At 36.7% G+C, this 26,027-nt stretch overlaps 1 protein-coding gene across 3 annotated transcripts in view; it reads right to left on the bottom strand.

Moving 5' to 3' along the window:
• Ucp4A (Uncoupling protein 4A) overlaps positions 1–26,027 on the bottom strand; it is a 224,870-nt gene that overhangs the window by 54,630 nt on the left and 144,213 nt on the right. For all 3 annotated transcript variants that reach the window (XM_090405849.1, XM_090405848.1, XM_090405850.1), the window contains exon 7: positions 22,355–22,439. In XM_090405849.1, coding sequence (XP_090261975.1) covers positions 22,355–22,439 — 85 coding nt within the window. The remainder of the gene's footprint in view (positions 1–22,354; positions 22,440–26,027) is intronic.

Here is a 26,027-nt window from a genome sequence, read left to right as displayed (position 1 = left end):
AGAATTCCCCCACCCCCCATCATCATCAACTGCTCTCAAACTGCTCATTAAATATTTCAACTATATCCTCTGTAGCAGTTGTTCTTATACCAATTTCTCAAATCAATGACATCTTTCCATAACCATTCTCTTTTTTTTTGGCTACATATCGAAAGAACTCCTTAGAATTCACCAGAGTTAAAGATCGGTACTATCAACGTAAGAAGCCTGAATGGCAAAGAAATGGAGCTAGCTGAGGAATTAGAAAAGTACCAGATTGACATAATTGGGGTGAGTGAAACAAAAAAGACCAAAACTGGTGAGATCTTTCTGAGCAATAAATACAAAATGTTATATTCAGGCAATGACAATCAAGGAAAAGAAGGAGTAGCCATAGTATTCAACACAAAATATGAGGCTAATCTTCTTGAATGGCAATCAGTCTCAAGTAGAGTAATGTGGGCAAATATGAGAATGGGGAACTGGACAATGACACTTATATGTGCCTATGGTCCCACAGAAGGTTCTACTAAGGTAGAAGTGGAGGAATTTTTTGAGGCTTTAGAAAAAGCCACTGACACAATGAAAAATGAAAAGTTGGTCCTTGTTGGGGATCTAAATAGCAGAGTAGCAAATGATTGTGAGACATACAAAAATATTTTGGGAAAATTTGGAGAAAAGAGCAAAGCTAATAATAATGGCAAATATCTGTTGGATTTCTGCTCAGCACATGGACTGGTTATTACTAACACCATGTTCCAACATAAAAATGTGCACAAATTCACATGGAGAGAAGAGGCTAGGAATAAGAAAAGTCTCATTGACTATGTTATTTTTGATAGTAATCTTTTCTCCCTTGTGCAGGACACCAGAGTGTAGAGAGGATTTGAAATTGGAAGTGATCACTATCTAGTCTTGAGCAAGACAAAATTGAATTTCATATTGAAAAGAATAACATGTAAGAAAGTTTTAAAGCGAATAAAAGTTGAGCAACCCTCAGATGTGAACTGTAGACTAAAATACACAAAGATTATTGAAGAAAAAATGAAAGAGTTTGAGAACAGGAATCAAACCTTGGAGATTAAGTGGCTAACTCTGAAGAAAACATTGATTGATTCTACCAGAGAGGAATGTGGTGAGGTTGTCTGTAAGAATAAAAAAATCAGAACTCCCTGGTGGACACAGGAAGTTAAAGAGGCAGTGAAGGAAAAGAAGAAAGCATATCAAAAGTTCCTATCAAATAAGTCAGCTTGTGCTCTTAGAGAATATAGAGACAAATGCAAGAATGCTAAACACTGTGTAAAACTAGCTAAACAAAAGTCATGGGAGGACTTTGGCAAGAATATAGAAAATAAATATCAAGAAGGTGGCAAAATATTCTGGAGGTTGTTGAAGAAGCTTAGGAATGGAGGAAAGTGTGCTGTAAAAGGAGTTAGAGATGATAAAGGTGACATGAAAACGAGAGAAAAAGATATCCTTGAAGTATGGAGTAATTACTTTGAAAAACTTCTAAATGAAACAAGCAGTGATGACAGCACAGTGCTAAAAAACACTGACCAGGCATGCAGTCAGGAATACATATCCATACTTGAAGTAGAAAAAGCCATCAAAGGCTTGAAATGTGGAAAGGCAGCAGGAGTAGATGATATTCGATCAGAAATGCTGAAGTATGGTGGTATAAGAGTCTTACAGTGGCTCCACTGCATAGTTCAGAAGGCCTGGACAGAGGGACGAATTCCTGATGATTGGAGTAGAGCTCTCATAGTACCCACATATAAAAAGAGAAACAAAACTACATGTGAGAATTACAGAGGTATTTCCCTACTGAGTGTTCCTGGCAAGATCTATGCAAGTATACTTGAGAAACGGTTGAGAAGAATTGTGGAAGAAAAGCTTGGTGAAGAACAAGCTGGATTCAGGCCAAATAGAGGCTGTCAGGATCAGATCTTCACTTTACGACAAATAGTCGAGAAAGCATGGGAATATAACAAAGATCTGTATTTAAGTTTTGTCGATTTGAAAAGGCATATGACAAGGTGCCAAGAGAGAAGCTATTCAATACGCTGCAGTTATATGGTGTCAATGGGGCATTATATCAAGCAATACTTAGTCTTTATTTGAGTTGTAAGTCAGCAGTTAGAATTGAAGTACAGGAAGATGGTTTAATGTTAAATCTGGTAAGAGACAAGGATGTACATTATCCCCTCTGTTATTCATTATCTATATGGATCACATTATGAAGGAAAGTAGTATTAAACATGATATCAAAATTGGAGATGTTAATGTCAGCTCTTTGCTTTATGCAGATGATGTTATACTTCTAAATAAATCCGCTACAAGTCTGCAAGATTCTCTGACTAAATTGAATAGCTGTTGTAATAGATATGGTATGAAGGTCAGCAATAAAAAGACAAAGACAATGAAAATACGCAGAATCACTGAAAATTTCAACTGTGTTGTGAATGGAGAACCTGTGGAACATGTAAAACATTTCAGCTACTTAGGCATGATATTTAGTGAAGATGGTAAATTAAATATAAAAATAGACAACAGAATCAGCAAAGCTGGTATGGTTGGAAGTCAATTGAATAAACTCATATGGAATAAGAGAGAAATTAGTTGGAACACTAAATTAGCTGTATACAAGACAGTGTTCAAACCAGTTTTAACTTATGGATCTGAGAGCTGGGTCAGAAGTAAAACACTTGACCACAGACAGAAGTAAAACACTTGACCACAAACAGAAGTAAAACACTTGACCACAGACTAGAGACCACAGATATGAGAGTCCTGAGAAAGATTATAGGCGTGAACAGATGGCATCAATGGCAATATCATATTAAAAAACGAGGATATTAGGAGAGAGCTTGACATTGTCAGCATCCAGGAATGCATTAGCAGAGCTAATATCTCAGGTGGTATGGTCACTTAAACAGAATGGGCGAGGAAAGATTAGCAAAACAAGTGTTCTCTGCCAGGTTGGCAGCAAAACGACCCAGAGGAAGACCAAGATATAGGTGGATTGATACGGTACAAAGTGCCTTAGACGATAGAAATATAAGATCTGATAATGTTGGAGTCTTGACAAGTAACAGACTGATTTGGAGGAAAATTGTAGATAGGAAATTAATAATGATGTAAATTTTTCATGTAGTACTATCATATCCTGTACACCCCTTGAGGGCACATAGCAGGAATTTGATGATGATGATTATTATTATTATTATTATTACCACAAGACCTCATGGAGTCAAAGACTCATCTGGAGGTCCTTTTTTCACACACACATCTCATCATACTGTGTCTTAAACACACTCAAACTCCTTGCAGACACCACACTCTCAGGCAAGGCATTATGATCATTCACAACTCTGCATGAAAAAAACCTGCCTCTCACTCCCTCTTTATACAGTTTCCAGGGATGACCTCTGGTTCTCCCCTGATGTCCCACTATTCTCTGTAGAACTTCTCCACCACTGATCCTATTAGTGGTGGAGAAGTTCTACAAGAGACCAACTTGTAGGTCTCTATCATATCTCCACTCCTCATCCTGTCCACCAGATTCTGCAAATTACATCTTCTCAATCTTTCCTCATACTTGACATTCCAGAGGTCAGAAACTACCTTAGTCAGTCGCCTTTGGACCCTTTCCAACATCTCTTCATCCTTCTGAAAACCCAGTGACCAAATCTGGGCACAACAGTCCGTGTGTGGCCTAATCAAAGCCTTATACAACGGAACAAGAATCTCCTTACTTCTACATGTCAGTGTCCTCCACATCATTCCCAGAAGCCTTTGTGTTGACTTCACAATTTTGGCGATGTGTCCCCTAAATTTCAGATCCTTATCCACTATCACCCACAGATCTCTTATTTCCTCTACCTCCAACAATATATTCTCACCAAGCATAAATTATGCATCCCATCTTTGTTTTCCAAATTTTAAAACCTTACATTTTGCAACATTGAACTCACAGGTGTCAACTCCCTGGCACATTCCTTCAGAATACGCGGTGATATATTATCAATTCCCACAGCCTTATTTACATCTAGTTTACTCAATCCCCAAACACGTCTTGCTCACTTACAGTCAGTCTCTCCTCCCCATCATCAACTGCTCTCAATCTCTCCATGAAGTCACATTCACAAGATTGAAAGATCTTTATGAACTGCTCATTAATTATCTCCACCACACATTCTGCAACAGCTGTCTTTATACCATTTTCTCCAATCAATGTCATCCTTCCATAATCATTCTTTCTTTTGCTGGCTACATATCAAAAGAACTCCGTAGGATTCTTTTTGGTTTCATTAGCTAACTGCTGTTCATACCTCTCTTTAGCTTCCCTCACCAACCAAGTCATCCTCCTTGACTGGTCTTTGTAGACCTCATGAAATTGGTTATTTCCACTTCTCTTATGCTGCCTCCACAATTCCCTTTTTCTCTGTATCGCATGCTTAATCTCTTTATTCAGCCATCTCACACCTACCTTATTTAACCTTCCTACCCTTGGAATACATTTAGATATTGCATCTACTAGATAGTTTTTGAAAATCCCCAAGCTGCATTATCTCTTTTCCAGCAAACTCCTCATTCCAAGCTACACCTGCAAGCTGTCTCCTGAGCTCTTCATGATCATCCCCTTGTAGTTCCACATATACCCTTTTCTCACAGGGGTCCTCGCAGTGCTGGCAACCAACCAGATAATCACCTCATGGTCACTCTCACCAATTAGTGGATGATTTGACACCTCATTTATAATTACATCCTCTGATGAGATGACTAAATCCAAGATCCTTAATCCTCGTGTGCCCTCTGTTACATACTGAGGTAGTTAGCCCTCAAAAACGCAAGAAACTCAATTTCTTTACTTCCAGTTGCTATCTCATCATTCCAGTCCATATTGCCATAATTAAAATCACCCATAATGATCACCCTTTTCTTATTTGCTTGGCTAATTTGACTATACATTACACTATCACCACCATCCACATTACCTGGTCTATAACAATATCCCACCAAGTATTTGATTCCATTCACCTCTATCTCACACCATACTGCCTCAAAACCACTGGCACTATTTCCGTCTTGCATCTCTACTTTGTATGGACATAACTCTTTCTCTATCATCAATAGCACTCACCCTCCCTTTTTACCCTTTCTATCCTCACGAAAAACATGATACCCTTCCATCTCTATTCCTGTCAGGATGTCATCCTCTTCCAACCATGTCTCACTTATTCCGACAATCTTTGAGTGAACAGACGCAATTAGTGCAACCATTTCATCTGCCTTGTTTCTTATACTTCTAGCATTTGTATACAAACACAAGAGCTCATTTCTGGATCTACAGCTAGTTACACTGATACCACTCACTCGATGTGATCTCTCCATGCTTGACTGGGACCATTTCCCTTTCTGCTTCTTCATTTTAGAACCCTTTTCAATTCCAACTGTTTCCTCTTGATCCATGGTCATCCCATTCCTTTCCTGCCTACACATGCTCTCACCTCCTCTTGGAGCATCCACCTTTCTCACACTGTGTACCACTGCCCACCTGAGTCTCCCTGTTTCCCTGCTCCTCTTGCACACCCATTCTCTCATGTTGTTGCACTTTAAATTAAATACTGCTATAAACATATCAATATGACTTCAATGAAAGGAACATGTCAATACCCCTCTGGATTGCAGGCAAAAGAGAGAGCCATCTTGTCTTGCTGCTATCCAAAGCAGTTTTATACTCTGTGTTTGTGAATTCACAAAATCATTTAAGTTCTTCGACTTGTACACAATATATGTGGAAATGTTGGTAAATCTTGTTAATTATTAACTGACGATTGATAGGTAAGCAATCTGAAGCAGTCTACACATTATGTATCACATGTGCAGGGCAACCAATTCCAATTAAATTGTTCACAGTGTTTTCTTGCATTTTGAAGTAGATTATCCTTTCCCTTTCTCTTCTTTCCATCAAAGTTTGTATTTGTATTATCTGCTAATATAGCAATGACCTTTTTCAGGAGATCTAACTTCTGTAACACTTCCAACACATAAGGAAATAAAAGTTCTGATGTTTCACCACTTAAATTAACTAACTCCAACACATTCACCTTCACGTCTTTTTCTGGATGATAGTATTGAATGACCAGAGGCACTAATTTCATGTCAAAGTGGTTCGATGAATCAATTAGTACTGATATAAAACTAACTTCTTTTAGCTCTTCCTCAATCTGCTTTGTCACTAATGGTGCAATAACATTGGTTATTATTGCCTTGCACTTTGTTTGGGAAAACCTGAATTTATCGTTGAAAATTTTTTTCATGATGGTTGTTGTGTAGTCCATGGAGTTAAAGGTGTGGTTATCCACCGCTGTGTGTTACGCAGGTTGTTATCACTGGCAGCACAGGTTGCTTCCTGTGCTGCCAGCGATAACCCTTTTTCCCTTTTACTCTTGGTTTTCACAATTAATAAATTACCTATATGGCAGTTAGAAGCCTTACTTCGACCAGCAGCTTTATGTTTTTTCACGTGGTTGACTACGTCTGACCGACCACCATGCGAAATGCAAAATTTACAGTTACATAAAGTACATTCCACATTTTCATCTGCACCTTTAATGAAAGGAAATTCTCTTCTAATATAATCATTAATACTGCACTTATGTTTCGGCATTATAGGGGTAGAAAACGATAAAAATTATAACACACAAAGTATTGATCAAGTAAGATACTGTTATAACAGAAGCATGGGAAAAAAGAACATCGCCATTAGTTACTATTAGTTAGTTATATTATTTATAATACTAATGATTATTATTATAAATAAAAAATAAATAAAATTTATTATTATCAATGTCGTAATAGAAATTGGTATTAAAAACAAGATAAAATCTGTTTATTCATTTTTTCCTGAAGGATACTTAAAAAAAAAGCAGGACTTTTGTTATTAACTTGGGACATTTTTATAAAAAAAACAATGCTTTCCCGGGAAAAATGGGACTAGTGGTAACTCTAGCTCATACTGAACTTTTGCTATCCTTTATATATTTGGTTTAATCCTTTATCCAAGCATAAGCAAACAAAGTTTGTGCCTGAAATATTTTCAGGACTGGGGCAACTCATGATAAAGGTGGTATAAGTTCTCATCACTTGCCTTAGTATCTCCCATAATGCAAATCACATCTCCTTGCAGATATGTATGATGCTATGCATTAAGGGAAGGGCCACTACCCAGACTGGTTTTGACCTTTATTGAGGTCTCATCAGTGGGAGCCAGAAGCAATGCAGAACTCATATTTCCATATGCCAGTTGTCAAGAGGTGTCACACCTTATTATTAAATTACTCTGGATTAGAGAAAGATGTTGGAAGTTTTTTTCCACTGTGATGAGATGAAAGTGATGAGAACTCAGTCCACCTTTGTCATGAATTGCCCCAGTCCTGAAGATACTTCAGGTGCAAACTTTGATTGCTTACACTTGGATAAAGGATTAAACTAAATATATATTTATATATCACCATATACCATTGCCAAAAGGTGTCAACACCTCATTATTAAAATCCTCTAGATTAGAGATAGTGGATGGACGGTTTTTCACCTAGCTATGCTACCAATTATATATTTGGTTTAATCCTTTATCCAAGTGTAAGCAAACAAAGTTTGTGCCTTAAGTATTTTCAGGACTGGGGCAACTCGTGGTAAAGGTGGTATAAGTTCTCATCACTTGCCTTAGTATCTCCCATAATGCAAAGCACATCTCCTTGCAGAAATGCATAATGTTACTTCCACCTTAGTATCACCACCTCTGGTGGTGATACTAAGTTATGCGAGTGTGTTGAAGTATGAGCTTATTATATAAGTGGGTTGAGTTTTTTTTTTTTTAAATGTGAAGGAGTGCCTACCAGTATATTACAGAAGAACTTTTGTTGGCAAGGTGGTTAGCATACTCATTCTCCAACCAACAGGCTGTGGGTTTTGAATTCCACCATAGGCATGAATGTTTGTAATTGTCTTTAGGTGGGAGATGAATTTCATAGGCCAGTGTGATACCACCCACTTGCTTATTACAGTGGCATAAAGTGGCTTAAAAATGCAGGGTTTCCAGACTATATGAAATAAATAAAATTTTAAAAAACATAGAAAATTTATTTAAAATAAAATATTCTTAGTCCACCCACACTATAAAAGGTACTATAGGTTTGCAAATAACCTATTGTGGGTGGGAGCAAAAATAAGCTAAATATTTGGCTAATTTGTATGTGGATGAATCAATGGCATTAATAATTGCGTATAATGGCACACTCTGTTCGTGGATTTTAGGAAGTCTAAACAACAAAGAAATGGAGCTAGCTAAGGAACTGGATAAGTACCGGATCAACACAATAAGGGTGACTAAAACAAAAAAGACAAAAACTGGTGAGATCTTTCTGGGCAATAAATGCAAAATGTTATATTCAGGCAATGACAATCAAGGAAAAGAAGGAGTAGCCACAGTATTCAACACTAAATACATGGCTAATCTTCTTGAATGGTAGGCAATTTCAAGTAGAGTGATGTGGGCAAATATCAGAATGGGGAAATGGGTAGAACTGGAGTAATTTTCTGAGGCTTTACAGAAAGCAACTGACACAATGAAAAGTTGGTCCTTGTTGGGGATCTGAGCAGAGTGGGAAATGATAGCAAGACATTAAAAATTTTTGGGGAAAATTTGGAGGAAAGAGTAAAGCTAATATTAATGTTGAAAGTTTAAAAAAAAAAGGATAAAGGATTAAACTAAATTTATTATAGTCTAACCAAGTGAAAAATAAACTTTCAACATCTTTCTCTAAATCCAGAGTAATTTAATAAAAAGGTGGCACACCTTTTGGCAACTCCTATAGGTTAAGATGACCTTGCCATTGCTTCTGCCTGGTATCTCCACTTCTGGGCCTGGCTCCCACTGAAGAGACCTCAATAAAGGCCGAAACTAGTCTAGGCATTGGCCCTTCCCTTAATGCATAACATTACACATATCTGCAAAGAGATGTGTTTTGCGTTATGGGAGATACTGAGATAGGAGTGATGTTAGCTTGGTCCATCTTTGCTACGAGTTGCCCGGTGTTGTACTACCTTACCCCAGTCCTAAAGATATTTTCAGGCACAAACTTCGTTTGCTCACACTTGGATAAAGGATTAAAATAAATTTACTAATAAAAATGGCAAATACCTGCTGGATTTCTGCTCAGGAAATGGATTGGTTATTACTAACACAATATTCTAACATAAAAATGTGCACAAATACACATGAAGAGAAGAGGCAAGGAATAAGGAGTCTCATTGACTATGTCATTGTTGATAGTGATGTTTTCTCCCTGGTGCAGGACACTAGAGTTTACAGAAAATTTGAAATTGATCGCCATTTAGTTTTTAGCAGTTTAAAATTGAATTTTGTAACAAAAAGAAGAACATGTAAGAAAGTTTTAAAGTGAATAAAAGTTGAGCAGCTCTCAGATGTAAACTGTGGACTAAAATACACAAACATTATTGAAAAAAAAAATGAAAGAGTTTGAGAACAGGAACCAAACCTTGGCAATTCATTGGCAAGCCCAGAAGAAAACATTTTTTGATTCAGCCAGAGAGGCATGGTGAGGTTGTCTGCAAGGATAGAAAAATCAGAACTCGATGGTGGACACAGGAAGCTAACGAGGCAGTGAAGGAAAAGAAGAAAGCATATCAAAAGTTCTTGACAAATACAGAGACAAATGTAAAAAAATTAAACACTGTAAAACTAGATAAATAAAAGTCATAGGAAGACTGGTAAAAATATAGAAAATAAATATCAAGAAGGTGGTAAGATATTATGAAAGTTGCTGAAATGGAGGAAAGAGTGCTATAAAAGGAATTAGAGATGATAAAGGTAACATGAAAACTGGAGAAAAAGGCATCCTTGAAGTATGGAGTAATTACTTGGAAAAATTGCTAAATGAAACAATCAGTGACAGTACAGTGGTAAAAAACACTGACTAGGCATGCAATCAGGGATACATATTCATACTTGAAGTAGAAAAAGCCACAAAAAGCATGAAATGTGGAATGGCAACTAGTGTAGATGATATTTCACTAGAAATGCTCAAGTATGGAGGTATAAAAGTCTTACAGTGGCCGCAATGCATAGTCCAGAAGGCCTGGACAGAGGGACGATTCCAGATGATTGGTGTAGAGTCTTCATAGTACCCATATACAAAAAGGGAAGTAAAACTGAATGTGAGAATTACAGAGGTATTACTCTACTGTGTGTTCCTAGTAAGATTTATCCAAGTATACTTTAGAAACAGTCGAGAAGGATTGTGGAAAAAAAGCTTGGTGAAGAACAAGCTGGCCAAATAGAGGCTGTCAGGATCAGATTTTTATTTTATAACAAATTGTTGAGAAATCATGGAAATATAACAAAGGTCAGTATTTAAGTTTTGTAGATCTGGAAAAGACAGAAAACAAGGCGCCAAGAGAAAATCTATTTAAAATGCTACAGTTGTATAGTGTCAATGGGGAATTTTATCAAGCAATACTACTTGCATTCTACTTTGTAGAATGCAAGTAGTACTAATGTGTTCATGTAAAAGGGCAAAACCAATGCATATGATGTATGTGTGGAGAGCCTCTGGTGAATTACCCACCTAACCGGCTATTATGGATAAAATACGCATCCTCATACACTTCGTATCCATCATATATTTCAATGTAATATCAATGGTATTATAATTTTGATATGCACTTTGCATCCATGATAACCTTGACGTCTATAGACGTCTTGGCTGGTAAAGGGTTAAAGCAGTTTCAATTTAAAAAAGTTAGGGATGACATTATTATTCTGGCAGTATTTTAGAAAGACTAATCTATTCATTTGTCTGGAAAGATTCAATTTCAGCTTAATTTAAAGATTGACCTTATGTGCTATGAAATTACATTGCTTATAGTAAGTCAGGTGAGGGTAAACCTACACACAATGCAAATACATATACACCACCATCCAACACAAAACTAGGGATACTAAGCACTCTCAAATATAGATCCTCAATAATTTGCTCTGATGAGCAGATACTGAAGAAGGAATATGAAATTATTAGCCAAATACCTGCTGGTATTTGGCTAATAATTTTCATCCTTTATAAAAAATGGCTGCAACAAAAAAATACAATTCACAAGATCCTCCACAATAATACCATTAAAAGCAAAAAAAAAATTACAATGCCATAGACATACTAATACATTAGGGCAGGAGAGTCAAATTCAATTGGACCATGAGCCTATTGCCATATAAGTGTATCTCAAGTGAAAGAATGAGAATTAATAAACTGGAAAATTAATAATGAAAATTTAATTTATTGTAGGTCATTATAAGAAATAAAATAATAGTATAAGGATTGTGACAACTCAAAAATTAATGAATATTTTTATTATATTAATATTTACAATATATAGCATCTAACCCAAATTAAACTGAAATTAAAATATATTTATAGTCTAAAAATGTATAAAGTCTCGTTAATAACCATCGCAAAAATTTACAGAGCCTCCTATTAGTTTGAAACTTTTTGTGTTGGTGTTGAAATAAAATACACCCAATTCTCTTTTTACACAGCTTTTTTTTCACACAATTTCGAAATAACACGGTTTAGAAAACAAAAGCAATTCTATATTTACATTGTATATTTTTTGATTTAACACAGTTCAAATGGTGCTTATTTTTAAAATTTCTGTTTGAATTCAGTTCTGTTAAAGGGTAATTCTATTATAATTATCATTTCTTAATATGGTACATATGTACTTAAACTTGAATTTTTGGGGAATCCCCCCCCCCTCGATTTTAAATATCAGGGATTACTCTATGCTACAGAATATAGATAAATGCCAAGTAGAACTTATATGGCAAAATTACAAAAAAGTGTTGGTGGCTTTAAAGCATATAAGGATCGTGTGATTCTATTATTTTGCAGCAATGCTTCAGGAGATCGTATATTAAAACCATTACTCACTAATCGATCCCTAAGACCACAGGCTATGAAAGCTGTGGATTTTAACACGTTATCAGTCCACTTGAAGGCAAATAAAAAAGGCTGGGTTACAAAAGAAATATTTAATGACTGGTTCCATCAATGTTTTGTTCGAGAAGTTACACGCTATTTGATGGGAAAAAATCTGGACTTTATTGATTATAGACAATGTTCCTGTCCACTCTGTTTAGAACACCCGAATGTGGAATTTTGTTTTCTGCCACCTAATACAGCATCCTTAATACAGCCACTAGACCAGGGACATAATCGCTACCTTCAAAACTTACTACATAAAAAGAACATTTCAATACATTCTGGATAAATTGGACTAGATTATGATAATTTTACTGACAGTTATTGATATGAGGGAGAAATTTTCTGTTTTGGATTGCAGCAAACTTCCATCATTTGGACTGTCTCAGGACTTCTGCAAATGGATTGCCAGCTTTCTGTCTGGACACACACTATGTATGATGGTAGATGGTTCCCTATCCTCCCACCATCGAACTAATGCTGGTGTACTGCTAGGTTCAGTTTTCTCACGACCTTCTCTGACCTCCAACCCAATACACAGTTTTGCAGATGACAGCACATTGCACTCCTCCTTTTCATTTGATAAACCTTACCCTACACAACTCACTTCAACCCACAGAACATCAACCACAACCTCACTTAATTTAGACCTCCAAACCATCCTCTGATGTGGCTCAGATAACCTTGTCAACTTCAATGCTAGTAAAACTCAGTTCTATCTTATTTCCCACAAAAAAGAACCATCCCCCCCCCCCAGTATTATTTTTGATAACACTCAAATTCCCAGACAAGATGAAATCTCTCTTCTGGGACTTCTGAGACCTTAACATCAGGCCTCTCCTGACATAAATACATCACAACTTTTACATCGTCAGTTTCCAAAAAACTAGGCTTTCTCTTTCGCTCAAGACGTTACTTCACCTCAAAACAGTTGTTAACCTTATACAAATCATAAATGTTTGCCCAGCTATTGAATACTGTTCTCACATTTGGAGTGGGGCTCCTAAAAGCTCCCTCAAAATGCTTGACTCAATACAGAGGAGAGCAATTAGACTGATAAATGATCCATCTCTTACCAACTCACTCCCCCACTTTCACATAGACGTTTAGTCTCTGCAATTTATATATTCTATAAATATTTCAATGGAAAATGTTCATCTGAAACAGCATCAATAATTCCCCCACTCTGTACTAAGCCCATTGGAACATATACAGCCACTGCCCAACATCCTTTCGCAGTACACCATGAAACCTACAGAACAAGTTTCTTTTCTTCCTCCTTCATCCCTGCTACTGCTGTAATGTGGAACAGTCTTCCCCTGATGTATTTCCCAAGGAATACAATATACAGGCTTTTAAATCGAATGTCGACAAGTTTCTCCTTTCCCATCCCACTACCTATATATGGTACTAAAGTACTATAGGTTGACCAGCCAACCTCTCATATATGGACCCAACATTAAAACAAAAAACTACAGGATTAATTAAAGAAGGGCATCAAAATGGCTAGTAAAATTGCAAAGGCATTTTCTTACACATGATCCAAATACTGAACGAGCTGAACAGTTTAAACGTGAATTGAAGTGATGTATGGTGCATTATGAAGAATTATTCAAAGATCTAGTCAAAACAGGATTTCAATGATTAATTACAGAGTTCGTGGTAAAAAAAAATCAACTTTCGGAATTATTGGAATTCCGAATTATAGTGCTAATTTAGTTCCTTTTATTGAAGAAACTATTTCGCCATTGCAGTATGAACAGGAAGGCCAAAGTGTTTCAAGTGATGGAAGTGATTTAATTCCAGTCTCACACAGAAGAATGCAGCCACTGTCAGAAAGTGAATAAAATTTAACTAATAACCATATGCACAGGTGTATTTGGACCTTTTCAAATTTCCCTGTTTTATTAGTGACACACTATTTTATTTAAGAGAAGCATATATATATATATATGTTTTGTTTGAAAATAGCTTATTTTTTGTATCGGCTTTTCACATCTGGAACCGTTCTTATATTTTTACATATGAACTGTATCCTTTTTTACATGGTTTTCATTTACACGAATTTTTCTGGAACCAATCCACCATGTAAAGGAGAATTGGGTGTACTTCTATTTTTTGGGTAAAAATGTCTACATTTTGAGGAATAAATGTCAATATTTTTGGGAATAAATGTCAATGTACAATATTACATGAATATTGTTCTTTGTGAAATTTATCATAGTGCCTTTTTATATTATATTCTTTGGTGATACTAATTGTTTTGTTACAAATCATGCACACAATTTTGTCCTTTGTTTCAGTGCAGGAGTAATTCAATTCCCATTTTTCTTGGAATTTTCTCCCCTCATCAACAATTTTTCTTGTTGTCTTACAAAGCAACATTGTCTGGGTAAACAGCCCAGTGGTTAGGGCATTGTCATTGGAAAATTTGGACTCTAACTCCAAACCACAACTTCCTACCGACACGGTAGTCAACCTTTCGTCAATTAGTATGAAACCTGCATTCAACGCTCTCTCACGTGGCCACAATTTCGCTATTGCGCTCAGAAGAATACCTGCTGAAAACATCATGATGCAAATTGAACGCAGGATACGACACCTTCCAAACCACGTTGCCAACAATATTAGACTGGATGTGGCTTGTGTTCTGACCAAAGCAAAACCACCAAAAACCAACATGCCCAATAAGGAAACTTACCTCCCTATCGAGTACAATCCCACCAACTCACAAATTAGAAAACTTAACAGGCTCCTTAAGAAGGTCACTTCTTGGCCTGTAGAAGTCACTAACAAATTAAACCTGTTTAACTCCATACCCCCCCCCCCCAGTATATATGGACTCCCAAAAATACACAAAGAAAATGTGCCATTATGTCTCAGTGGATGGCATTGATTCCCCCACATACAAACTAGCTAAACATTTGGCCAAAGCCCTCTCACACTATACTGGCAACACACCTTCACACATAAAAAACTCAGCCAACTTCAAAGCCATCATAGAAAACCTTACACTCAAACACACTGACGCAATGGTCAGTTTTGATGTCTCCTCCCTATTCACAAATGTCCCACTCAAAGAATCCTTAGAGTTAATTCAAGCTAAATTTCCTCCTGATATCACAGCCCTACTTCGGTTCACAATGAACTCAGGTTATTTTGTTTGGCAAGGAAAATTCTACAAAAAAATAGAGGGGGACAGCCATGGGTTCTCCACTCTCCCAACCCTTGGCCAACCTTTATATGGAGACTTTTGAAGAGAAAGCCTTAAACTCTGCCCCACAAAAACCAACCATGATGCACTTAACCATCATTCTAATGCTTAATGCATCCAGTCAGAAAGCTGCAACCCATTTGCAGAAATCAGACCATATTATTATTATTGTTATCATTATTATTGTCCTCTGAGGTCTGGGAGTTAGGGACTCATCGAGGGAGCTATACATCACCGAAAGCATCTGTTATACCTTACCTTATGTTCATTCACACTTCATGCACTCACTACTTCAAGATGCACACTATTCCACTGACTTCCTGCTCTGTGAGAGAAAAATCTAGATCTTAAACCCTTTCTTAACCACGCACAAACTTAACTATCATGGATGTTCCTGTGTTGTCTTCTACCTTCCATATAATAAAAATGTTCATCAGATGATATTTCTGCAACACTCATTCAATAGGTTATTAACCTTTATCATATCCATTTCTGTATTTGGTATCGAAGTAATATTTCAGAATAACTGTGTAGTGATTGCATATGTGTTTTGCTGTAAATATTTTATGGTTATGGTGTGAGTAAAACAAGAATCATTGCTTTGTTTTCAAAACATCAGATTTGTCAATATAACTTTATTATTATAATTGATACACAGTCAAAACAAGATATCATTTAAACAACAATTTGAATGGTGATACAGAACAATTCAAATTCTACCCAAGAATCTAAGAATAGTCTGTCAGATGGCGTCGTAATATATGGACTGTTCCCAGTTATGCTGTTTTTTGTAGATCATATTGGGTCACTTCAGTGATGCTTAATTGCTGTATATAGTTGGATAGTTTCTTTGAAGTTGCACCAAGTGCACCGATAACTAATGGGATGACTTTGGTGTGGAGAAAGATGGGTGATATGATAGAGTTCTATAAACTTTTGAATGGGTGTTATAGGATATCGTCTGATGAAATTTTTCGTTCTATGGAAGGTGGTGAGAGAACACGGTGGGGGGTATCCGTGGAAGTTCAGTTTGTTCACAGTCAAGAAAGGAGTAATAGCTAGGTTTTTCTTTCACAGAGCAGTCAATGAGTGAGTGGAATAGTTTGCCTTTAGGTGTAGTGAGTGCATCTACCGTGAATGAATTTAAGGGAAGGTATGGCAACTGGTTTAGGTGATTTATAGCCTCCCTCGATGAGTCCTTGACTACTTGGAGGTCTCAGATAATAATAATAATAATAATAATGATATGAGAATGATGATTTTAAAAATAACTTTGCATGTAAATAACTAAGTCATGTTTTTTTAGGATTTTTGAAATTTTTTCCGAGGTGCCTCGGATATAGGGAATGGTGATGACTTTAGAGTAATCCTTGTTGTGAAGCTAAGAAAGTGTCGAGAATGTGGTTTAGTTCTGTGGATAGGGCATTTCATTGGAACAGATAAGTTTAGCCCTGTTGTGTAGTGTCTTGATGACTCCATATTGTTGTGGGGGGGAGTGAATGTGTCTGCCTGTATGGGTGGGTTTTCTATAAACTGAGAAAACCAAGGTTCCAGGCTGGCGGTGTCTAGAAAAGGAAGGAAGTTGTTTTTTTCCTCCTCCAGGTTGAGCTTGATTCTGGGAATATTTACAGCAAAACACCTATGCAATCACTACACAGTTATTCTGAAATATTACTTCGATACCAAATACAGAAATGGATATGATAAAGGTTAATAACCTATTGAATGAGTGTTGCAGAAATATCATCTGATGAACATTTTTATTATATGGAAGGTAGAAGACAACACAGGAACATCCATGATAGTTAAGTTTGTGCGTGGTTAAGAAAGGGTTTAAGATCTAGATTTTTCTCTCACAGAGCAGGAAGTCAGTGGAATAGTGTGCATCTTGAAGTAGTGAGTGCATGAAGTGTGAATGAACATAAGGTATAACAGATGCTTTCGGTGATGTATAGCTCCCTTGATGAGTCCCTAACTCCCAGACCTCAGAGGACGATAATAATGATAACAATAATAATAATATGGTCTGATTTCTGCAAATGGGTTGCAGCTTTCTGACTGGATGCATTAAGCATTAGAATGATGGTTAAGTGCATCTGGTGGAAGAAGGAAAGAAAGAAAACATATCAGAAGGAATGGAGACTTGTTCCATAAAGCTCAATTTTTCCATCTGCTTCCTTCACCCTATATTGTGTATATATGTATGTGTGTGAGAGACTTTCTGCAGATGACTGCAAATTCAATATACAGCTTACAGATGATTTGCAGTACATACACTGCACTGGATGAATCACTGGGACATAGAATATCATCATCATCATCAAATTCCTGCCATGTACCCTAAAGGGGTGTACAGGATATGATAGTACTACATGAAAAAAAATTACATCATTATTAATTTTCTATCTACAATTTTCCTCCAGATCAGTCTGTTACTTGTCAAGACTCCAATATTATCAGATCTTATATTTCTGTCGTCTAAGGCACTGTACCGTATCAATCCACCTATATCTTGGTTTTCCTCTGGGTCGTTTTCCTGCCAACCTGGCAGAGAGCACTTGTTTTGCCAATCTTTCCTCGCCCATTCTGTTTAAATGACCATACCACCTGAGATTAGATCTGCTAATGCATTCCTGGATGCTGACAATGTCAAGTTCTTTCCTAATATCCTCATTTTTAATATGTTATTGCCATTGATGCCATCTGTTCACGCTGCTAATCTTTCTCAGGATTCTCATATCTGTGGTCTCTAGTCTTTGGTCAAGTGTTTTACTTCTGACCCAGTTCTCAGATCCATAAGTTAAAACTGGTTTGAACACTGTCTTGTATACAGCTAATTTAGTGTTCCGACTAATTTCTCTCTTATTCCATATGAATTTATGCCACACAGAATATGAAATTTTAAAATCCTAAATTGTAATATCCAAGCTTTTCTTCAATAGGTTACTCATAATTTCATTAATATCAATGTTAATTAAAAGCAATCTTGTTTTATTTCTCACAAAAAAATCTCTGGAAAAACAATACTCACTTATTGAAAAATATGAGAATGCTCCTGTTCAGATAATTCTACCTTCCAATCTCTTCTCACATTTCAGGTAGTACCCACAAGAGCTCTGTAAAAAATATACAACTCACTACAGAAAAGTCCGTCAAGACTTTTCCAGGTGCAGACTATGGAACAGACCACGAGTTATTAGTGGCTAAGATACATGTGAAATTACGGAAACTGAAAACAACACAAATGTCGATCAGATATGATCTTGGAAACATACCAGCTGAATGTTGAATACCATATTAGTATACAGAGCAGATTCAACACACTCAATTTTTGTGAAATAGAACTGATGAACCATGGGAAGAGATTAAAGATATAATTAAAACAGAAGCAAAAAAGAATATTTCAACAGTTTGTAAGAAGAAGTAGTTTAAGTGGCTTTCAGAAGATGCAATCAAAACTGCTCAGGAAAGGAGGAAAATGAAGGCCACAGGAAATTTGCAGGAAGTATGGCATTGGAATAGAGTTTCAACGACAAGCCAGAAGAGACAAGGAAAAATACTTCAACCAGGAATGCCAAAAAATAGAATACCAAAACAAGAGATCTTTTCAAAAATATCAGAGAACTAACAGGTTTGGTGCCAAGGTGACAGTACTGAAAAGTAAACACAAAGGATATCTTATAGAAGCTGCAGACATCAAAGAAAGATAGAAAGAGTATACAGAAGTGCTTTACAGAAAGGACTCCAAAGTTACTGAGAAATTTTAAGAGCAGGATTATACACAGGAGCCAGTACCACTGGAGAGAGAGGTGAGGTGGGCACTGCAACAGCTATCCAGTAAAAAGGCATCATGAGGAGATGGAATACCTTGTGGAAAGGCTTATGTGTTCGTCACACATGTTGAATTGGATTTTAACGGTATTGATGCAAACACAGATTGATAAAAAAATAACTATTTATTAACTTAAAAGCTAATATTTAGCTGGTATTATATCCAGCATCTTCAGACCACACAAACAAATTTTGTTAAAATAGCAAGACAACCACAATCTGGTGTAACAGTGGAACAAGTATAAGTAATTGCAGTGTGCAACAGAAAACTAAAGTCCTAATTAAGCGCCATCTAAGTTAAAAAAAAAAATAAAAATAAAAATAAAAATTAAAAAAAAACAGTAGTTCGAAGTTTTGAAAAATACTAGTCCAAATAGCAGTCTTTTAAAGTTTTGAAAAATAGTAGTCTAAAGTTTTGGGGGAAAAAAAATTAATTTGGTTTTAAGGTTTCTATTGATTCCAGGAACAACTTCTCTGACTTGTAGACGCTTCTGTGCAGTACCTTTGTTTTTTTCTAATTGATCCTGTGTGCAGGAGTATCCAAAGCATGGTCTGCCAGACCCGACTTGCCACATCGAAAGTTGCGGATATATTTTTTGTGTTCACTGAGGCAATGTCCACAGTTCTTCCTGTCTGTCCATAGTAAGCTCGATGACATGAACAGGGCATTTCATAGACTCCTGGATGTGATAAAGGAGTGAATCTGTCCTTAGGTGAATGGATGAGAGTTGCCAATTTCACATAAGGTTTAAATACGGTGCGTAGTTGGTGTTTGCTAAGCACCCTAGATATCTTTTCAGATGTGCCTTTAATGTATGGGATGGTGATAGTTTTGTTGTAGTCTTCTGTGGTAGAAGCGGAGGGGGGGGGGCATTTAGTATTTTATCTATCTTATAGGGGTTATAGCCATTGGTCAGGAAGATGTGATGCAGGTGAGAAAGTTCAGCAGTGAGAGCAATGTCATTGGAACAAATTGATCTAGCTCTATGGGTTAGTGTTTTTAAGATACCATATTGTTGAGAAGGATGATAGTGTGATTGTTTGTGTAAATATCTCCCTGGACGTGTGGGTTTTCTATAAACCGAGTATAATAAGGAACCTTCTGGAAGACATGTGATCAGTATGTCCAGGAAGGGCAGGCAGTCATTGAACTGAACGGCAACTGAACAGGTTAGCCTTCTTAAAATGGTGCCAAGATACCAATCCAATACCAAACTGTATAAAAATTAAGAACAAGTTTCACTCGTCCAAAGCCCAACGTATTTATAAACAAGCAAGTTTATCACTATTACGGGAATAGTTAAATGCTACTCGCCGAGAACTTTCAAAAATAAATTCTTCCATCAGTGCACTACAAGATATACTAACTAACATTTTGAACCCGGAGCTATGGGATATCCTGGATAGCATCTCTGACTCTACAGCCAACAAAGAATTCGCGAAAGTTAAAAACTGTCACCAGAAGAAATTTGAAATCATCCAGCAATGCAATGCTACGCAGCGGCCACAATTACAACAAGATGGCATCGTGGTGAACTTATCATCAGTAACCTTAACCAAAGAAGCCACGAGTGCGTTAAGGCGGGGACCCAATTTTGTCATTACTCCTAAAGAAGTACCAAAAGCTGAAATAATGGCTTCCATTGAACACGGGATATATACGACCTACCTCCAGCAATAGCCAATAATGTTCGGTTAGACGTGGCCAATATCCTAATCCATTCTAAGCCTCCCAAAAAAAAATATCAGATATAAAGAAATAATGGCTCTAAAAGAGCTATGCAATAATAACCACATTACCATAACCAAATCAGACAAAGGAAATGCAACTGTAGTGATGGATACAACAGAATATGAAAGTAAAATGCACGCACTTCTCCAAGACCAATCAACATATCAAATTATAGATCAAGATCCCACCAACTCACAAAAGAATAAGGTGTGCAAGTTATTGAACAAAGTCACTTCCTGGCCAAAAGAAACAGTCAACAAACTCAAACCCTTTCACATTAAAACACCCAGGATATATGGAGCTCCAAAAATTCACAAACAAGGTACACTTGACACCCTATTGTAGATAGTATAAACAGTCCTACATATTTAGCCAAACTACTAGTCACTTGCACAAACAATTCTCCCTCTTTTGTTAAAAATTCTACCCACCTAAAAAGTATTTTAGAAAACTACACCTTAAATAGTTCAGACTTAATGGTGAGTTTTGATATCACCTCATTATTCACGAATGTACCATTAACTGAAACACTTAACTTACTAAATTCACACTTTCCCCCTGATATATTTCAGCTATTTAAATTCACAGTACAGGCAGGTTATTTTACATGGAAAGGGAAAATATACAAACAATTAGATGGGACAGCTATGGGAACCCCCCCCCCCCTTAGCCAACTTGTACATAGAATATCTTGAAATATCTTAGCTATCAACACAGCCTCTCTCAAACCTAGTTTCTGGCTATGCTATGTTGATTATGTATTTGCTATTTGGCCACATGGCCCAGACACACTGAATACATATTTAGTGCATCTAAATAGCCACCACCCTAAAATCCACTTTACAATGGAACTAGAAGCCAATGACCACCTGCCCTTCCTGGACACACTGATCACACATCTTCCAGAAGGTTCCTTATCATTCTCGGTTTATAGAAAACCCACACGTACTGGGAGATATTTACACAAACCATCAATTTGTTCCAATTGCCCACAATGCCAATTTATTTAAATCATCCTGCACGATATCTACATCACCAGCAAACACCTGAATATTCCCTCTTAAATTTTCCCATATGTCCTTGTTATACAAATTAAAGAGTAATGGTCCTAGTACCAAACCCTGAAGTACTCCATTGTTCACCATTATTCTCCTTGATTCCACTCCGCCATATACTAATCTCTGGTGTCTGTCCGTCAGCCACCTCCAATCTATGCTACTAGACTCATATCTCTTTCCATTTGCTCCAGTTTTTGTAATTCTTCCTATATTGTAAATAATAGTTTAGATGAACAACATCCAAGTAGAAATTATCTACAAAAAATAAAAATAAATAAATAAAAAAATGCATAAGTCAGGCTTAGATGGATATCAGCATTCGGATTATGCTTGCTTTCATGTTTAAATTATTGAACAGTTTTGAACATAAGTAACCCTTTTGTAAAGGAACAAAATATAAATAAGAGTATGAGAAAAATAATCAGACAGTTAATATTTCAAATGATGGAGAACAAACACAAACTTTTCCCAAACTTACCTAGCCAAGGAATGTGTGATGTAGTTGTCCTTCAAATCAGTATATTTTAAAATCAGGTGTTTACTTGTGTCGTAAGTCATCAAATCTAAAAATGAAAAACACACATTGTAAATTAAAATATAAACTATTAAAAATTATATCATATCAAATATTAGAAAGATCAATTTTCAACAAATATGCACATTGCATATTATTTGCAGTCAAGATTTTAGAGAGGCTAAGCAAGGTACAGGATTCAGAAATGAGCTGACAACAGCTGCATTCTCTTTGACAGATATCATGGATTTATTATAGGAAGATAATTTTTTACTTATTATAACAAGGCAACAAATGCAGTGGACTAGGGAGATGCAAACAAAGTGGTATGTTAATATTTTGCAAAAGCTTTTGATAGATTGCCACATGACAAACTTGTAATTAAATAGGAACAAATGGTTGGAGATTGGCTATCTGATATCTCCATACACAACATACTGATAATATCTTATCAGTATGTTGTGTATGGAGGAGCGGTGTGCCCCAGTAGTCTGCTTTAGGACTTGCATTTTAATTTGTATGTAAATGATACCGGGAAGGGCTTAGTGATATACAGTCATTTGCAGATGATACAAAGTCAGAAAACGGTATGAGGAGCAGAATGGACTATAATATTATAGCCTTGTACGAGAAGCTGAACAGACTAGGTGAAGTGGCAAATGAGTGAGCTGCAAATTCAGTGAAGCAAAGTGTAATGTTTTAAAATTCAGGAGACAAAGTATAAAATTGTTGGGTATATCTTTTACTTGGAGGAGGCGTAAATATGAGGAATCTCGGGGTGATGTGGATAGGAATGTGAAATTTTGGGACATTCTGCTAAAACTGTTAAGACAGCACAGTATAATTATAGAAATGATGTGCAGAAGATTGACTTGTAGAAGTTAGATTTATGATTCCATTATATAAGGATTTGATCAGACTGTAAATGAATTACTGTGCAGAGAATTGGTTACTGGATTTTCAAAAGAATGAAGACATGTCAGCAAGGGTTCAGACACAATTAACTAAGGTGGTTTCTAGTTTCTGGAACATTCAGTATGAAGACAGACTGAGGGAATACAAATTGCAAAGTCTAGTGAGAAGGTGTGTGACATGACTGAGGCATATAAGTGGGTAAGAGATTATTACCAGATAAATATAGATGAGATTTTTCAATTGGTGGAGACAAGGGAGAGGTCATCCTTGGGAGTTGTATAAGGAAAATTTGTGCAAAGGGGAAGAGTATGTGTTTTGCATGTAGAGTAGCAAGTGATTGGAATGTATTGATTGCAAGTGTGGGGAGTATAAAGACAATGAATACATTAAATGGAACACTTTAAAAGGAACGCTTGCAGAAAACTTCCACTGCTTAAATACAAATGGACCTTATTGTTCTTAAACAAGGTTCACTGGCAGAGCTTTACCTTCCGTGATTCCACCTCTCTCTTTCTCAATGACTGTATCCAAGTTCTTTTTGCTCTACCTCATGATCGTCTTATTCCAATGATTCCATTCAAGACTATATTTGGTAATCTTTCAAAGGACATTTTCTAGAGGTGTCCAAACCATCATAATTGCTGTTTAAGAATTATAGTTATGATATCTTCACCATAGTTTAATTCATGTTTGACTTGCTCATTTGATTTGTGTTCTGACAAATGAGTCTTAATTATTTTTCTTAATTTTCTGTATTTCTTTCTGTGTGTCCAAGTCTTGGCTCCATACGTTGCTGTAGGTATAATAATGGTTTTATAAAATTTTACTTTGATGCTTTTTGAAATGCTTTTTTTCCCCATTTTTTGTTTAATTTCTTCATATTAGACCATCCTTTAAGTTTGCATTCTACTGTTTTTTCTGTTGTTTAGGTTGCGAGTAATAAGACTGCCAAGATATGCAAACTGCTTTACTTGTTCAAGCATATGATTTTAGAAGTACTGAAATTTTTTCCTCATCTCTTCCTATTTTTATTGTTTTAGTTTTGCTTAGTTGATTTTCATTCCAAAAGTTTGGCATTCTTCATTCCAATTGTTCTTTAGATTCTGCAAGAATAATAATATCATCTGCATATATAGGATGTATAGCTGGCGCCAAAGAATAATCAACGTTAAATTTGTGCTCCCGCATTTTATCGTAATTGCAAGTGTTTTTTGTACAAAATAAGCACAAAACGGAAAAGTAACAGAAGGTACCAAGCAGCTGACTACTACAGCACAACTCATAAGTACCCATAGTCCATTAAATCTGCTATATTTTACAACTACAAAACAGCCAGGTGAAAGTGCTATGCCTACGATCCGAAATAAAGATGGCGGCAACAAAAGCCAACAATGGAAGACTACCTCAAGTCCCATCAGCGTAGCGTCGCCGATCAACAACAAACCGAATGACGTTAAGAAGTACCGCAGCTGTGAAACAGAAGTCAAAGAAAGGAAAAAAGGTATATTGTGTGATTTCTGCTGCAACTGGCTACATATTTCTTGTGCGAAAATAAATGAATCGGCGCACAAGCTTTTCACCAATCTAAACCAGCCCTACTTCTGTAAAACAGATACTAAACCTAGGCAAAAGAGTCACAAACCTCAAGCAGTAGCTTAATATCGTGATCGATACCTTCTCCTCCAAAATCGGAAAGTTGGAAACTACGCTTAAGACGCTCAACGATCAGCACCCAACCGCAAGTGCGGCGTGCCTGCTAATGAACTTCGTGAACTAATCACATCATTGGTACATGAGTTGCTCAAGGCAAAATAGAAAACTCAATGCTGTTATCCTGAACTTTCTGACAGAAAATGGTAAATCCCTAAAAGAAGACATCGGCAAACTTGCAGGAGAATGCAATTTCAATCCCAGAAACATCGTCAGATGCCATCGTATCGGACCCATAAACAAAAGAAAGGACGGAACAAACTATCCACGTCTCGTGAAAGTGACCTGTGACTCGCCAATAAATACAACTAAACTTATAACAGCGATAAACAATAGGCAAAAGGACACTTGCCCCCAGTTGCTCATACGTACTCGACCTGATTTAGCCTTTGCCCAGAGAGAACAAAGACGGAAAATCCAAAAACTAGAAGAAAAACACCAAAATGGATACAAAAGTTGGGTAATAGACTACAAACAATCAAAACTAGTACAAAAACCAAATGACACCAGTAGCCACCAAGAACACCAGCATGCAGGCACTGCATAGGAAACATGCAGGACCCTTGGGGTCAAATCCATCCATGCCTTACAGAACCTTGCATATCCACTTCACCAACATCCGTGGCCTCAACTCTAACCTCAACAGCATCCACCACCACCTGCAGTCCACCAAACCCCACCTATTCTTTCTAACCGAAACTCAAATCTCACCTCCCCGCAGCAATATTCATCTCAACCTTCCTAACTATACACTATTTAACTCCTTTCGACCCAAGGGTGGTGTCTGTGCATATATCCGCTCTGACATACCCTGCCAGAGAACAACTAGCTTGGAATCGCCCGACTTCGACCTTCTTTGGCTGAAGATATCCCTCCCCCACTCAGTCAAATTCATCTGCTGTCTCTATCACTCTCCTAACACCACCAAACACTCGGAGCTCTTTCATTTCCTCTCCTTAAAAGTTGATTTTCTCCAGTCCCACTCCCCAAACAGCGAAATCATCCTCCTGGT

This window comes from Typopeltis vanoorti, chromosome 15 (genome assembly GCF_054136105.1).
Source record: "Typopeltis vanoorti isolate ZY-2024b chromosome 15, IOZ_Tvanoo_1.0, whole genome shotgun sequence".
NCBI lineage: Eukaryota > Metazoa > Arthropoda > Arachnida > Uropygi > Thelyphonidae > Typopeltis > Typopeltis vanoorti.
The sequence above is the reverse complement of the archived record's forward strand: the minus strand, read 5'-3'. Positions and strand labels throughout refer to the sequence as shown.